Source organism: Dunckerocampus dactyliophorus, chromosome 16 (assembly GCF_027744805.1).
Source record: "Dunckerocampus dactyliophorus isolate RoL2022-P2 chromosome 16, RoL_Ddac_1.1, whole genome shotgun sequence".
NCBI lineage: Eukaryota > Metazoa > Chordata > Actinopteri > Syngnathiformes > Syngnathidae > Dunckerocampus > Dunckerocampus dactyliophorus.
Window position 1 is genome coordinate 22,094,256 of NC_072834.1, and position 15,656 is coordinate 22,109,911.

The 15,656-nt window shown below is 43.7% G+C and overlaps 1 protein-coding gene across 1 annotated transcript; it reads right to left on the reverse strand.

Annotated features, from left to right (window-relative positions):
* Positions 1–503: 503 nt before the first annotated feature.
* Positions 504–6,568, reverse strand: adssl (adenylosuccinate synthase, like). Its single transcript, XM_054756043.1, has 13 exons — positions 6,275–6,568; positions 5,786–5,888; positions 5,652–5,720; positions 5,532–5,582; positions 5,389–5,455; positions 5,159–5,266; positions 3,569–3,650; positions 3,114–3,240; positions 2,872–3,026; positions 2,622–2,746; positions 2,457–2,554; positions 1,087–1,236; positions 504–1,018 (listed from the first exon to the last, which is right to left on the reverse strand). The coding sequence occupies exons 1-13, from the start codon at positions 6,494–6,496 to the stop codon at positions 966–968; spliced, it is 1,410 nt and encodes a 469-aa protein (XP_054612018.1). The 5' UTR covers positions 6,497–6,568; the 3' UTR covers positions 504–965.
* Between the last annotated feature and the right edge of the window lie 9,088 nt (positions 6,569–15,656).

Below are 15,656 nucleotides of genomic sequence, written 5' to 3' on the forward strand. Positions count from 1 at the left end.
TGAAAGTGGCCAAACGAACTTCGAAATGTAGAATATAGTTATGCAATCGCGTCACAGCGCCAGTTTAAGCAACGCAGGCTGGCTCCTCCCCCCTCAAACCTCTTCTGGACTGATGGGAAACCTGACTCCTTTTACTGACTCGAGTTCTTTTGAGTCACTCAATGAAGTGAATCGGGTATTCGATTAATTCCATTTACCAGTCACAGAGCGCACGAACATAACTCGCACGTTCACACCAAGTTGTCAACCGGGTACTCTATGCACTCGAGTCACCTGTCAGAGTAACAAGTTCCACCCCTACCCCGACTAACGTAGACGAGTACCCAGGAGTCCTGAATTTGAATTAAACTTGCGAGTTTTGAACGATTCGTTCTTGACTCTTCTGGGTGAACTCAGTTTATCAAACAGAATCGCATTTGCTCATTTGATTTAGTTTTAAACAACTATTATGGAAAAAACAACATTTTTTTTAGCATCTGTTTCAAAAGAAACAACAAATGAACGACTGATACACAGATTCAGATGTATTGGTGGATTTAAAATTGTACATGAAAAGTTTCATCATTAATGGCTCCCTCTGCATAGCAAAGCTAGTCAAATATTTCTCTGTTACGACCTTCTAATCAAGAAGGCTGCTTCTTTTAACGACTTTGCAAAAATGTTCAGTGGCACGCAGATTTCTGTAAAGCTTCAAATTCTTAAAAAAAAAAAAAGATAAAAGTGTGCTTCACCGGAATGAGCCCATTTAAAAACCTCACACCCTAAAAATACAGGAAATGTGGAAAAGCTGGAATGCATAAATTAGACTGATTGGCGACTGCGAGGTACAACCAGCGACGACGTTTCACAAAAGATCCTTGCTGGTGAAACATTTCCTTTGAGATGGACTTGACGTGTGACATAACGGGGAGGTGACATCGTGGTCTCGGCCGTGCAGCCTGGAAGACGGCGGCTCTGCTCGCTGCTCAGTACAGTTTGATCATGCTCTCTCTGGACTTGCCCACTCCCACCCACTTCACTGAAAACAAAGCCGGCAGAAAGAGTCAAACGTGACAAAAGAGCAACGCAGAATGTGAATCTACGCACCTGGAACCTGCAGGAAGTCCTCGATGAAGCGGATGTAGCTCTGCGCCTGCGGGGGCAGCTCTGTGAAGCTGCGGGCTGACTCGGTGCTGCGGCACCACCCGGGCAAAGTCTTGTACTCCACCTTGACGCGCGTCAGAATGTCCATGTTTGCTGCAAGACAAAAAAAATATATATATTACAAGCTCGTACTGCGACCCTAGGGACCTTGACATGGGATTGCCAACCTCATGACTTAACGAGTAATCAGAGTCTTCTAGATACACTCGTCCCTCGCCACTGTGAATTTTGCGTTTTTTCAAAATATATGAATAAATCATGGTTGTTTTGTGGTTGACTATAGCCTACTAGTCAAAATGCACATTTTTTTATGTACTTTGTTGTTTAAAGTAAGCATTTTCAAGCATAAAAATGGCCAAATGAACTAAAATACAAAATATAAGGCATTCAAAAGAGATGATATGTAGTATTCTACACTGGTCACTAGGTGTCAGTAGCGTTACACTGATGAGACAATAGCCACTGCAGGAAGTACTGTACAGAACAGAACAACAACAACAAAGAACTATCCCAATGCTAATATGTGTGAGTCTATATTACATCTTATTTTCTCTTATTACATCCACTATATTGGGGAATACGAGTGGAAAGGTGACTAAGGGGGTGTTATTCATTTGCTCTAATCTTGAAAACCAACCAGTCCAGGGTGTACCCCGCCTCTCGTCTGAAGCCAGCTGGGATAGGCTCCAACATACCCCCGCGACCCTAATGAGGATAAGCGGCACAGGAAATGGATGGATGGAATGTTAAAAAGGAAAAAAAGAAATTGACTTCCGGTAGGGTCAGGAACTGATTAACCGCGAGATGACTGCACTCTTTCAAAAAAATCTAGTTAGGAGACTCACAGGCGTCTTTTTTTTTTTACTTTTGTCTAAATCCTCTAGTGACCATCCTCATTTTAACATAATAATGTGATTCTACACTTTTGGTATATGGCTTACAGTATGTCAAGAGCGGGACTTTATGTGGCTTTCTGGAAAAACTTGTGAAAAAAAATGTCTTGGCCAATGGCGAAAGGCCACATTTCCACCACAGATAGATTGTAGTCCTGTGGCCAACACTGCTATATGTTCATGTCTAACATGAAATGCACACACACATCATACTTTGCGGCTGGTAAAATGACAGATTCACATTTCAGATGCTAATCATGCCAAGTAATTGATTGTTTGCACTTAAATCTTAATTTGGACACATCACAGAGTTGCCAGATTATGGTAATATGCCAGAAAGGTCGTTTTCCCACTTTCACAGCTATAACGATGCATCGGCGCGCTAACATCGTATCGCACGTTTCTCGCCCCATCACTTACCAGGGAAACTTGGCAGAGGCTCCCCGTCAACCTTATAGGCCACGCCCACTTTAATCTCCGGCAGTGTGTCCAGAATGTCCAGTTTGGTGAGTGCAATGCTGCAAAACACGAGTCAATCAGTTTCGCTGCGAGGATAAAGAGTGCTCGATTACTTTCGCCACTTACGCCGAGAAGCCGTTGACCATGTGAGCGTATCTGACCAGTATCAAGTCCAGCCAACCGCAACGCCGCTTTCGGCCCGTTGTCACGCCGACCTCTCGACCCCGCGACTGTAACAGGGCCCCCGTCTCCTGCGACACCACACGCACTTGGTAAGGACGTGAGTGACAACGCTTGTTAAGTAACAATTGCGTATAAAACCTGAGGACACGTCGCTGTAAGTCACACACAAACACTTCCTTGCATCATTACTCACGTTGTCCTGTTCCGTGGGGAAAGCGCCGACGCCGACCCGGGTAGTGTACGCTTTGACGACGCCGTACACTCGGCCGACGTGAGACGGAGGCACACCGAGGCCGGTGCACACACCTCCCACGGTGCAGTTTGACGAAGTCACAAAGGGATACGTGCCTGAGCAGAAACATTGTCTATTAGCCGGAGGAGTCAGACGCATCCATCAGTCGGTGAGATTAAATCCCCTGCCCTCTTGGGACTCACCGAAGTCAATATCCAGCAGCGCAGCGTTGGCTCCCTCCACAAGGATTTTCTTGCTGGGTCCAGTGAGAGCTTTGTGCATGAAGTACACACCGTCTGTCACCAGAGGGCGTAGTCGCTCTGCATATCCCTGCAGATAATCACACAAAACACTGACCCAACAGGGACGGGATATAGTAAATCCCTCACCGCTTCCTGCTTTGAATTTCATGTGGTCAACAACAGCCTATTGTTAGTCGAAAAATATGCACATTTAACTCTCCCAATGCACGTGTGAGCCTATATTAGGTCTTATTATGTCTACTATATTAGGTAATACGGGTGTAAAGGTGACTATAGGGGTGTTATTTCATGTCTAGAGGGCTCTAATAATGTTAATAACTGCATGCCACTACAAAAATAATCCATTTACAAATAAGGAATCCTACTTCACGGAATGCGATTGAATCGGCTCTCACCTTCAACTGCTCCAGTTCGCCATCGATGTCCACATTGAGGTTGGGATACATGGCCAGGAAATGATCTGCCAACATGCGAAACCTACAAGAAATGCAAAGCCGTCACCATTAAATAGGCGCTTCATTCATCATGACGCTGGTGAACGTACCCGTCGCAATATATGAACCTCGTGGCCTCGCCAAAGTAGCATTTTGTGAAATCCAGTACTGTATTTTGCGGCATATGAGTCGCAATTTTTTTAATCGTTTGGCTGGTCCTGCAACTTATAGTTAAAGTGGGGGTGGTGGTTCGTTTCGTTTGGTGACACCTAGTGGCTGCAATAATTCATTGAGTTGAGTTTGTTGTGACATAGTTGGGCACACAAATTGAATGAACAGAGCCTGCCAAAAACTTTGAATCTTTTCTAACTTTGCTTCTGCCTTAGAGACCGTGTCTGTAAGTAATGTGCAACTATACTGTGTGGATTAACAAATGTGGTATTTAATAAAGCAGTGTTTAATTAGGACACTAATTCATGTCTAAGTTGGAGACTGTAGCTGCTGTGGCAGCCGTTCACAAACTAAATACACAGGTATTATTTTAATTCATTTGTGATTTCAAAAATGAAGTTTTGGTGCTAAAATACGTCCGTTTCTACGCACCGGGATGAGTCCAGGTGTTATGTCACGAGGACTTTCTGACAATTCTTAACTAATTCAATACCAAAGATGTATTTATATGTTTCTTTTTAAGCCGAACTCTCGCTCCCAGACATTTCTATATGAAAAAAGAAGTGATGACGCAAGTGCGCAGTAAAAGAGGCGACTTTTGAAGCAGTTTTAAGCCAGAAAAACTGCCCACAAGGTGGCAGAAGTGCATTTGAGAAGAGCTGGCATGGATCTTTTGCATGTATTACAGCAAAGCGGAAGTGAGAGCGTGGTGGAGTATAGCATGCAGAAGGTTACGCATTGTAGGGAAATGTTAAAGCACGCACGCGTGCACACACACACACAGTTTAGTTCCAAATGTGAAAACTGTAAATAGTGCATGGTGTTATATTTGAAAAGAAAGTTATTTTGATGTAAAACAACCCTTTTTTGTGTTGTGGAGCAGTTGTTTACATATTTGAGTTGTCACAAAAGCAAAGAATTTGTGTCAAACTTTACACAAAAAGCTGTTTTTCTCCCTCTTTTTTTTTTTTTGTTAACTGATATTTTCCTGAAACTTGCCTCTGTTCTACTGCCGATTACTAAAGAACTGAAAAAAGTAGAAAGGCGAGAGCCATAGAACACATCTAGAACACATCTGTGTGCCTTGAAAAATCAGTCAACATGGTATAAATGGCGGGTACTGAAGGGGTTGTCTTTTGAAAAAAGGCTGGGATTGAATGAGTTAAACAGGTGTGTTTTTATTGTGTCGGTATACTTCTGAAAAAAATCGACTTATTTCACCTTCTGTAGCTTTACTTTGTCTCCTTTAGCGACTTAGATATGATTTTTCCGTCTTCATGATGCATTTTTTTGACTGATGCGACTTATGCTCCGGTGCGACCTACAGCCTGGAAAATACGGTAATGACATTTAGAGGACGCAAATTTCAAACAAACTCACTTGTCCTCAAAAACTTTGAAGTCTGAGACGAGATCGCAGACTCGCAGACCATTCCGAGCAGCTTTGGAGGAGTAGGCGGGTCCGATGCCCTTTTTGGTGGTTCCCAAACTGCAGCAAAGATACAACACGTGAAGTTAAACACAAACAATAAAGAGAATTTGAAAGACCCTTTCAGCAGACGTGACACACACCAATACGCCAGTGCTTTAAAATAATCGGAGCAAAATTACTTTTTCCCTTCTTGCTGCTGCCGCTGCTGCTCCTGGATGCCATCGACAGCTTGATGGAAGTTGAACACTAGGGGTGGACCGAGGCACTCTCAATAAGACATGTTCACAACAAAGACTTCCAAAGACAAGAAAAATACACTCACCGATGTGAGCACGGTCGGAAATCTTTAGTCTCTCTTCCCATCCTTGCAATCCTACACGAAAAAACTTGTTAGTGTTTGGAGAAAAAAAGCATATTTACATAAATGGCCTGTAAAAAATACCTTTGCCTTTCGTCAGGTTGGATTCTGCCTCTGTAAACAGCCCTGGGAGGTGTACGACCACCCCGTTGCCTGTTATGCAAAAGCAATGTTTTCATCTTGACACCAAATCCATTAGAGAACCGGTACACCATTACCTATAAAAGAGATTGCCTTCTTGTTGAGGACACCGCTGGGCAGCAGGTGAAAGTCATACTCTACTGAGTCCACAACCACAGTGTGACCAGCATTGTTGCCACCCTGCAAACAGCAAAATTAAAGATAGTATAAAATTCCGAGGGTACCTGCGTACCTGCGCTACGCAGCATTCCACAACCCCCCCAAGCGAGTTAAAACACGGCAAGATAACCACATTTCATGATATCACGAAGTAAAACAAGACATTTCCCGAAGGCATGACAACGTCAATCGACCGAGGAACACATGTTAGCAAACACGGCTAGCTTCAATGTAGCTTTTCCACATCCGGGACGCCGGAAGTAGGTCGTGAATATTTAACCGCTGCTCAGCTGAAACGACTTTTCTGTGACCTCTACCATTTAGTGCCTATCAAAGCAAAGCACACATCGGCACCGAAATGAGATGAACGTCTTAGCTGCAACGTAGAGTGTGAGCGTAGCTGCTACCTGACACCTGCACACGATATCCGCGTCCATGGCGAGCAGGTCCACAACTTTCCCTTTGCCTTCGTCCCCCCACTGAGCTCCAAGCACCACGGTCACTTTGTTCACAGGCTCCTTCGAAGAACACAGGGGAGACTCCGGCGGGACGTTCTCCCGTGGCCGCTTAACCACCGGCTCCCCGTTCTCTCGTCCATTCACATTAGCCATGTTGCTGTCGGATGCCATGCTGCCTGCCGCCCTGCTGGAAACCCGAATAGCGTTTTGCCGCGTTTCTTTTTTTACGGGAAGTGCTAGTCTTACGCGCCACCGCTAGATGTCAGCGTTTCCTATTTGTCAGGACTAACGAGACCAAAGATTTTATTCAAGGAAGAGTGGATAGTCGATGCGGCGTGGAACTAAATATGCCTGTTGTCTGCCATTAGCAGGAGCTACGCTTCGAATACCCTTATGGAAGTTGGAATCACTTATTTTTAGAAAAATATGAACTGACTAACATAATCACAGCGTTGGTGTGGGTGATATATGGCCAACTGCATTCACCAGTACCCCAAGTTCTACCAGAAAGTACAATCTCTACCGTTGTAGAATATTTCCGTGACAACTTCCTCTAACGTGATTGTTCTGCTTGTTTAGACGATGTCGTGTTATTATTTGAACATATTAGAAACTAACATACTATCAGATAAAAGGCTCGTTACTCAACTGGAGGGGTTCCTTTAAGTCACTACCTGCCTCACGTTAATGACGTTTGTCTGACGTCACAGCTCACTTTTGACATAATTTACATAACATTATTTGCCATCCAAGTAAACGGGTGGGAAGAGTACTAAAATTCTACACGCGTAAAAGTTTCTTTGCTGAAATTTTACTTTCAAAGTACAGATCTAAAAAAATCAACTCTAGTGCAAGTAGTAAAAATAATTTAAAAATTTCAAAAAGTGACTTATTTTTATGGAGGCGTTTTTGTGCCAAAATTAAATGACAATAAAGCCAAATAAATAATCGTTTTTAATAATAAATTCAAATGTGACATAAGTTTATAGTATAGTTTGTAATTGTTCATTAAAAAAAATATGAAAATATCTTAAAGATATTGAACCTATTTAATAACCGTTTATTTCCTCACCAATACATTTATGCCCTTTTTAATTATTGAATGAAATTTTAATGATTTAATATGTATTAGATCATTTTTGCAGGGGCCTTTCAATGCACTGCAGCATCATTTCACTAAAGCCACTAAATAAAAATAAAATAAATACATAAACAAATATTAATAAATAATAAATACAAATGTCATCATATAATTAAACATTCTATTCAATGAATAACAATGACAAATGATTAAAAATGACATTAAATATACTGTACAGGTCACAAAAGAAATTATTATTAGATAATATTATAATTAACATTTCTTCACAATTGAAACACTGAATGGACAATTGAAAAGACATTTCATATTTTGTTAGATTATTTTACATCAGTGATTTATTTACATTTATTTAATTTTGTCGCATAAAACCTTCCATTCTTGTGCACTAAAATAAGGAAAAGGTGGTGAAAGTCTCAGACCAGGTGTTCTTTAATCAATCAACATCTTCAGGACTTAAAAGTGCAAAAATACACCAAATCTTCATCTTCCTCTGAATTTACCACCAAATATTGTTTGCATATTGTTTTTCTACTTAGTAATGGGTACATTTTAGTATTAGGACCACATTGAAGAAAAAAATCTGGGATTTTCAAAATAAAGCTGTAAATTTACGAGAATAAAGTCGTATTATTACGTGTCAAAATGAAAATAGAAGGAAGGAAGGAAGGAAACTTTCCTCTTGCTTCAGGCAAGCTTTCATTTATAACGTGGCGGCAAAACAGAGCAGTTGAGCACAAACAGATTAGCATAGCTAGCTAGCCCTTCTCACTTCCGCCTTCCTCACCCTGCCCTCGCCACATGCCCAAGGCCAAAGGTCACATAAGTCCCTCCTTTTCATAGCTGTCTCAGGCAACGCCTGTAACATAAAGTTACAACTTTTTGCTCGTAAATTTACGACTTCATCCTCGAAATCTCCGATTTTTTTCTTCAGTGAGGCCCTAATACTCTGTGGTCAAATTTAAACTGTTGTGAAGCACACAAAAAAACAAGTCCATTGCAGTAAGTGATTATATAAGTCATACAGAATTAAAAGCACGCATGCACGACTTCAACGCTTCATTTTGACCTAAAATATGATCATGAAGTTAAGTTCATCACCCCTGTTTGCGTTTTGCAGCCATTTTTCCTTCAAGACATAGACTAAACCTAACAGACACACACGTCGTGTTAGACTTTATTCAGGTGTCATTCGTAAACAGGAAAATGTTAAACCGTCCTCACATGGCAAACTACTTCCTGTATGTTCTGAGGGACAAACACAGCAGTGGCCTACAGAAGTGACAGGCAGACGTTACCACCACTGGCTGTCAATTCATAGGTCATCACCTTGTGCCCCATTGCTCTTCTTCCACGAATCGACACCCACGTTTTCCTGCAGTTGGCGGCGACTCTCTGCAAGTAACAGCACCTCCACTGGAAGTCGATGCAGCTTCCACATGGAGTTGCTGTTACAGCCAGCGAGCGCCCAAAGGCTCATTGACAGGCGAAGCGCTCCTTCCCGCTGTGGCCCGCACACCTGAAGTGAGGGGGCGACAAGAGAGCACACAAAGCTTGAGGATGAAGTCAGCATTCGGGTCTCCAGCAAGCGACTTTGACCTGCTAATTTCCTCCTCCCAGTTTTACTGCCTCGAGTCGACAACATCACCAGATAGCGAGCGTTTTATGGCGGCAATCAACACGAGGGCGCCTGTCATTATGTGACTACACGGGCGTGGCTGACCCGTGTACCTGCACTTCCCGCTTATGTCTACTGCCGTCAATCACTCGTATTTTAAATTCTCTGGCATGTTCTTTGTCATGCTTCTCCCTCCCCCCCTTCGCTCGATATATCTGTTGACTCACTCGCGTATCCGCCTACGTTTTTCAGGAAGAAAAGACGTTTTCCTCAGCGTCCTTGAGCATTAAAAGCTGTTCAAATCAAGTATAATATTGTAGTTTTTAAGAAGAGATACGGTCGTCCTGTGCATTATTTATCCATTAATTGTGCTGTACTCACCTGCAGGCGCAACACGAGGCCAACGTCTGGAGTTGAAGCAGAGAAGCGGGAAGGAACTGAACAGGTGAGCTCAGGGCAGAAGAGGCTGACACAGGCGGAGAGCCCAGAGACCCATTTTTGATGTCAGAGTCGTGGCAGAGAGGGAATGGCAGCCAGGCCGAGCCGCCAGCTTAAGAGATCAGGGGTTGGCGGGGGTTAATGATTACACGGGTGGTCAATATTTAACAGGCGCCGTGCCCTGCCCCTCTCCGACATCCTGATTCCACGCCGACTGACACAGGGAAGGGCCGGCGTCAAATGCATCTCCTTTGTCCCGGCCGGGAAAATACAGTATGCATTGAACGCCCCTCGCAACTGCGCCCTCTGCAGTCAGATGATGCCGGTTGATTTTAACGCAAGTAAAAATCGTTGAATTCGCATATTTCCAGATCAAATACAGAGCAGAAACCTAAGATGAGGCTGCTGTGAGTGTCTCCTCCTGCACTGAGGTGGATCGTGGCGCCTTTCACGACATCGTTATTCTTGCTAATCGGACAATATATTACAGAGAAATGTCCTACGGGTGGCGCTTGCAGTACTCGCCTCATCCTGAAGGGGCGGGGGCGTGAGTGAGCTAGAAGGTGCTTGTTGTCACTGCCGTTCTTCCAAAGAGAGAAAAAGCCAGCGGTGTTTTTTACAGCAGCAGCACCAGCTGGAGAGCAGCAAGTCAAATGCATGAAAGCTATTTTTAGGCACTGCTGAATGAATTTAATGAATTTGACGGCCAAGATGAGGATTACATATCCAAACACACCAGAAGATGATCAAAAAGTTCAGATAAATTAATCAATAAAGAAGAAATAAAGAAAGAAAAATAAATAAATGGGATTTGAAAGACATTGTTGTAACCAAAGTGAATGATTCTCTTCTTTATTGTTATCTTAATGAGCAACGTGTATCAACATAAAAAAACCTCCACAAGGAGACCTTCCCCCGCTGTGCACGCAGATTTGATGGTGCCGTCACACCTCAGACGTTCCTTCTCTGCTTTTTGCAGGCCGAGTCAGCACGTGAGCTCGCTTTATGACGCACATTTGTGCTGCGTTCAGGTTTCATGAACACCGACCCTTACTGGAAAAGGGCAGGCGTTAAAGTCGTTGTTGAGGTTGATTCCATTTGCAGTTTCCTCTCTTCAGGGAAGGACTCGTTACATCAGGGGTGTCCAAAATGCGGCCCGGGGCCATTTTCGGCCCGCAGCTCTTCATTTTGAGCTACAAACATCATGGAGGTTCTCGCACAGGGCAGCACTGAAGCTACAAACACGATGGGGGGGTCTCGCACAGGGCGCCACTGAAGCTACAAACACAATGGGGGGGTCTCGCACAGGGCGCCACTGAAGCTACAAACACAATGGGGGGGTCTCGCACAGGGCGCCACTGAAGCTACAAACACAATGGGGGGGTCTCGCACAGGGCGCCACTGAAGCTACAAACACAAAGGGGGGGTCTCGCACAAGGCACCACTGAAGCTACAAACACGATCGGGGGTCTCACACAAGGCGCCACTGAAGCTACAAACACAATGGGGGGGTCTCGCACAGGGCGCCACTGAAGCTACAAACGCGATGGGGGGTCTCGCACAGGGCGCCACTGAAGCTACAAACACTATGGGGGGGGTCTCGCACAGGGCGCCACTGAAGCTACAAACGCGATGGGGGGTCTCGCACAGGGTGCCACTGAAGCTACAAACACTATGGGGGGGTCTCGCATAGGGTGCCACAGAAGCTACAAATGCCATGGGGGTCTCACACAGGGAGCCATTGAAACGACAGATGTCATGGGGGTCTCGCACAGGGTGCCACTGAAGCTACAAACGTGATGGGGGGTCTCGCACAGGGTGCCACTGAAGCTACAAATGCCATTGGGGAGTTTGCACTGGGTGCCAATGAAGCTACAAATGGCATGGGAGTCTCGCACTGGGCGCCATTGATGCTACCAATGTCAAGAGGGTCTCCCACGGGGCGCCACTGAAGCTACGAACGGCATGGAGGATCTTGCACTGGGCGCCACTGACCACTGAAGCTACAAATGTCATGGGGGTTTCATATAGGGCGCCCCTGAAGCTACAAACACAATGGGTGGTCTCGCCCATGGCGCCATCGAAGCCACAAACGCCATGGGCGTTCTTTGGCCCCATGGCGGGTTATTTAGCAACGAGTAGAGTGCATTGTTTGGGGAATCCATTTCGCTGAACGATCCAGTGTACGAAAACAGAGGCAAAACTTTCGACTCCAACTGAATGGTACGAAAACCGAGGCTTGACTGCATGAAGCAAGTATCGAGCGGTCGCACGTGGCACCACGCCTACCAGGTATCGAATGAGTTCCCCGAAAAGATGACCCAGATGCTATCTGACGATATGCCACGTCAAACGTTTCCAACATGTTCAAAATGAGACAGAATGTAACGCAGACGGAAACGGTGCTTCCACAGCTCCTTTCATCGCTCCCCAACGCACAACAGCGGCACCGCCGTCGTTAATGTAGCCAAACACGAGTGAAACATCAATGCTTTCCTCCAAAGTAAAGGCATATTTACACGCTGTGGGTTCATTCATGGACTTGGGTTATCTTATCTGGAGGTTCAAGGCACGTCTGTGCTGGAGGCCAGAGTCCAATGTCTTGAAGAGAGGGAATATGTGCACAGCAATAATGTGCCACACTGATAAATCACCGTCTTTCACCTTTGGATTGATTGGTCATCATTTCAGATGCAATTTACGGCAGATAACAACAAGGCCACACGCAGCTCCACTCCATGCATGAGCTCATTTATCACAAGGAAGGAATGAAGTCACACGTTATTCCAGGCATCCGCTCTTCCTAGTAGGATCCAATGCAAGCATGCTGCCCGCACTGTTGTTTTTTTTCATGGACATTGTCAGTAAATATAACGTTTAACTGTAAGGGATGGGAAGGGTGCATGACTGAGGTCCCAGAACAGTGGTTCTCAACCGGTGGGTCAGGACCCAATAGCGGGTCGCGGATGCATTCTGGGTGGGGCGCAGACAGCGCGTCAAAAATGACATTAAAATATGTAATATACAACTGATGCCTGACTCATTTTAAGTGAAACATCTGATTTTGTGGTCTTGATGATATTTGATTTTAATTTATGCGTTATTTGTGTGTTCATGCAGTTATCAGGTTCTTCCTCATTTGATGAAACGTCCTCATAAATTCCTCTAAAATGCACATTGACATGTAATTATGTATATCAGTGTTTCAAAATATGACAGGTGATTTTGAAAAATAAATACATTTGCTTGGTTTGACTTAAATAAAAGTATTATAACATTATAGTAATATTATAATATATTATATTTCTTATTTAATCATTAATAATTTTATTGCTCAGTAAAAATAATAAATGAGGGAATAGATGAAAGTGCAAAAATAATAAAAAATAAAGAAAAATCAATGACTTAAATAAAAGTGTAAAAAAAAATAATGAAATTAACATGACTTAAAAGTAGGGAAAAATAAAATTAAAATGACTTAAAAGTGAAAATTATATATTTTTTTAAAAACATAACAGTAAAAATGACTTAAATAAAACTGGGAAAAAAATACATAATGACTTACATACAATTGTAAAAAAAAAAAAAAAAATTAAATGACCTAAATAAAAGTGTAAAAAAAAAAATCAATCACTAAATAAAAATGCCTTAAATAAACGGGTAAAAAAAATGATAAAACCGAATCATGACAAATAAAATTGGGTGATGACTTCATGACCGATAGAAAATGTGGGTCCCAAGTTGAGACCATTTGAGAACCTCTGCCCGAAGGAGCATACTCTGGTGATTTGTGATGTTTTTGTCACGTTATTATGTGAACATTGATTCTGTACTGCTCCAGATGATATTGTAGTGTAGAGCCTTGACCTTGTGTCTGACGCTTGGTACTTTTAGCCGGGCGCTAAATTTACAGGCAGCTACGTTACGCTCGAAGTTACTCGCGTAAATGTAACTCAGGCATGTCAGCGACAATGTATGGGAAGATGAAGGCCTAACTGGGTTTTCTGCTTTATCCCCAATACGCAAAACGTCTCTCTGCAACAGCACGCCTTGTAATAATATTGCGGTATGCTTTGTATAATTGGGGCGTGACAGTGGTGGTATTAAGAGGTGGCTTACAGCAAGTCGCCACTGAAGGCCCGGGCACCAAATGCACGGCCCGCCACTGGTACATGCGCACTATACGGCTCTCACTTCACTTGCTGTGCTCACCCTTCGCACTCGCCCATAAATACTTATCACTGCAGTGCAATAAACCCAATTTAGCTATTGTTTTATTAGATTCTTTGCTAGATTTGCACTGTTTATATTTGACGACAGATGCAGTTAGATTACATCTAGAAGTGTGTGGAAAAGAATGCGTAAGCCTTTCCCTCCTCCGAACCGCGAGGGGGCGACTGTGGTCATCATTTAGTATTGTGGATAGAGGAAGAGAACGCTAAATGGCTGTTGTCGTTACGCGATCCGTACTGGAAACGCGATTGGTTGTACGCCATCTGGTCGGCCTATTTTTTTCCGGCAGTCACACGTTAGGCAAGCCAAGTTGTACTACGCATGTGTAGTGTTTGGTGCATCATCCGTCCCTATGTCACGGCGGTCACAAATCGTAAACGTCATGCAACACGATCTCTACTAGGCACGTGCAATATACAAGCATCTGCTAGCAAGATATGCTTGGATGGATGGTATTTTTGCGTTTACAAAAAGAACTAGCCGGGCCGCAGGGCGGCCTAGTGGTTAGCATGTTGGCCACACGGTCAGGAGATCGAGAAGGCCTGGGTTTGAATCTCCATTGGACATCTCTGTGTGGAGTTTGCATGCTCTCCCCCGTTCGTGCGGTTTCCTCCCACATTCCAAAAACATGCATGTTAGGTTCACTGGCGATGAATGTGAGAGTGAATGGTTGGTTGTCTGGAATTGGCTAGCGACCAGTCCAGGGCGTACCCCGCCTCCCACCCGAAGCCAGCTGGGATAGGCTCCAGCATACCCGCGACCTTAGTGAGGCTAAGCGGAATAGTAGATGGATGGGGAAAAAAAACAACTATCTGAAGCCATTATTGCATTCTGTTTACATTCAAATATCACAGTATTTTATTGCATGTTTCGTTTTCTATGGTTGATTGTATTTGTATTTATTCATGTGTATTACGCATGACCGGATATGACGTTTACATCTGTCGCGCAGCTGCGCACGATAGTCAAATCTTTTGAAAAGCCACTCAGAAAATTACGAGTATTAGGGCCACATTGACAAAATAATCTGGGATTTCGTGAATTAAGTCGTAAATTTACGAGGAAAAAAAGATGTAAATTTACGAGAAAAAAGTTGTAATATTGCAAAAAAATAAAAGTCGTAAATTTACAAGAATAAGGTCGTAAAAATTGTGTTTAATTTTAAAGTGTGGGTGTTAAATAACGTCTGATATGACGATGTCCACCCGGAAGCGTTCAGGCGTCATCTCACGTATTAAAAGTCTTCTTCGTGAACATTCTTGCACTTATTAAAGCACACAGGTTTTATACGGTATCCATACACACACAAATATTGGCTTACTTAATCTTCTTGTCTTTAATGTGTCTTCTTGTGGAAGTAAACACTGCCCCCCCCCACGTCGTCTTCTTCGCTTGGGAATTTAATGTTAAGAGCGGCGCCATCGGAGACTGGCGCATGCGTAGAAAGCGACTATCGCGAGCCAAAGCCCAAAAAGCCAAACAGTCTCAACACTGCAAACCATTGAGCACATGTTAGCTGTGTCACATGACCAAGTCAAATGAAGGCATATTGACAGCAGTTCTAAATAAGAAAGGCATTTGCAGCGTCCAAAACCAACCTTCTCGGTGTCACCAAAAGCAGCGTGGAGTTGGGACGTTTCGAAGTTGCAGCACCTCCGTCGCTAAAGTGACATTTCCTCCTAAAATCACCACACGCGTTCATATCGGTGGCATGACTGACTTGAGATGAGGAACTTTGCTGCTTCTTCTTTCCGTGCTTATGAATCATCACACGCGCACACAACCACAGTCTAACTAGCTGTGCAAAGACAAGAGAACCGATGTAGACTTGCGTTCAAAAGGTGTATACAAATAATACAACGTAGTCACATCTGAGGCTTTATAAGTCTTCAAGGCAGAAGCTCAGGGATCACAAATTGTGTATATGTGATCTTTAGCTCCAC

What these genes read in the sequence shown, in the direction of transcription:
- adssl (XM_054756043.1), bottom strand. Translation starts at nt 6,496, where the DNA reads ATGGCATCCGACAGCAACATGGCTAATGTGAATGGACGAGAGAACGGG. An exon ending in TTCAAAGTTTTTGAGGACAA is followed by an intron (nt 3,651 to 5,158) that starts GTGAGTTTGTTT and finishes CATTTCTTGTAG; the next exon opens with GTTTCGCATGTTGGCAGATC. An exon ending in TCCCCACGGAACAGGACAAC is followed by an intron (nt 2,747 to 2,871) that starts GTGAGTAATGAT and finishes GTGGTGTCGCAG; the next exon opens with GAGACGGGGGCCCTGTTACA.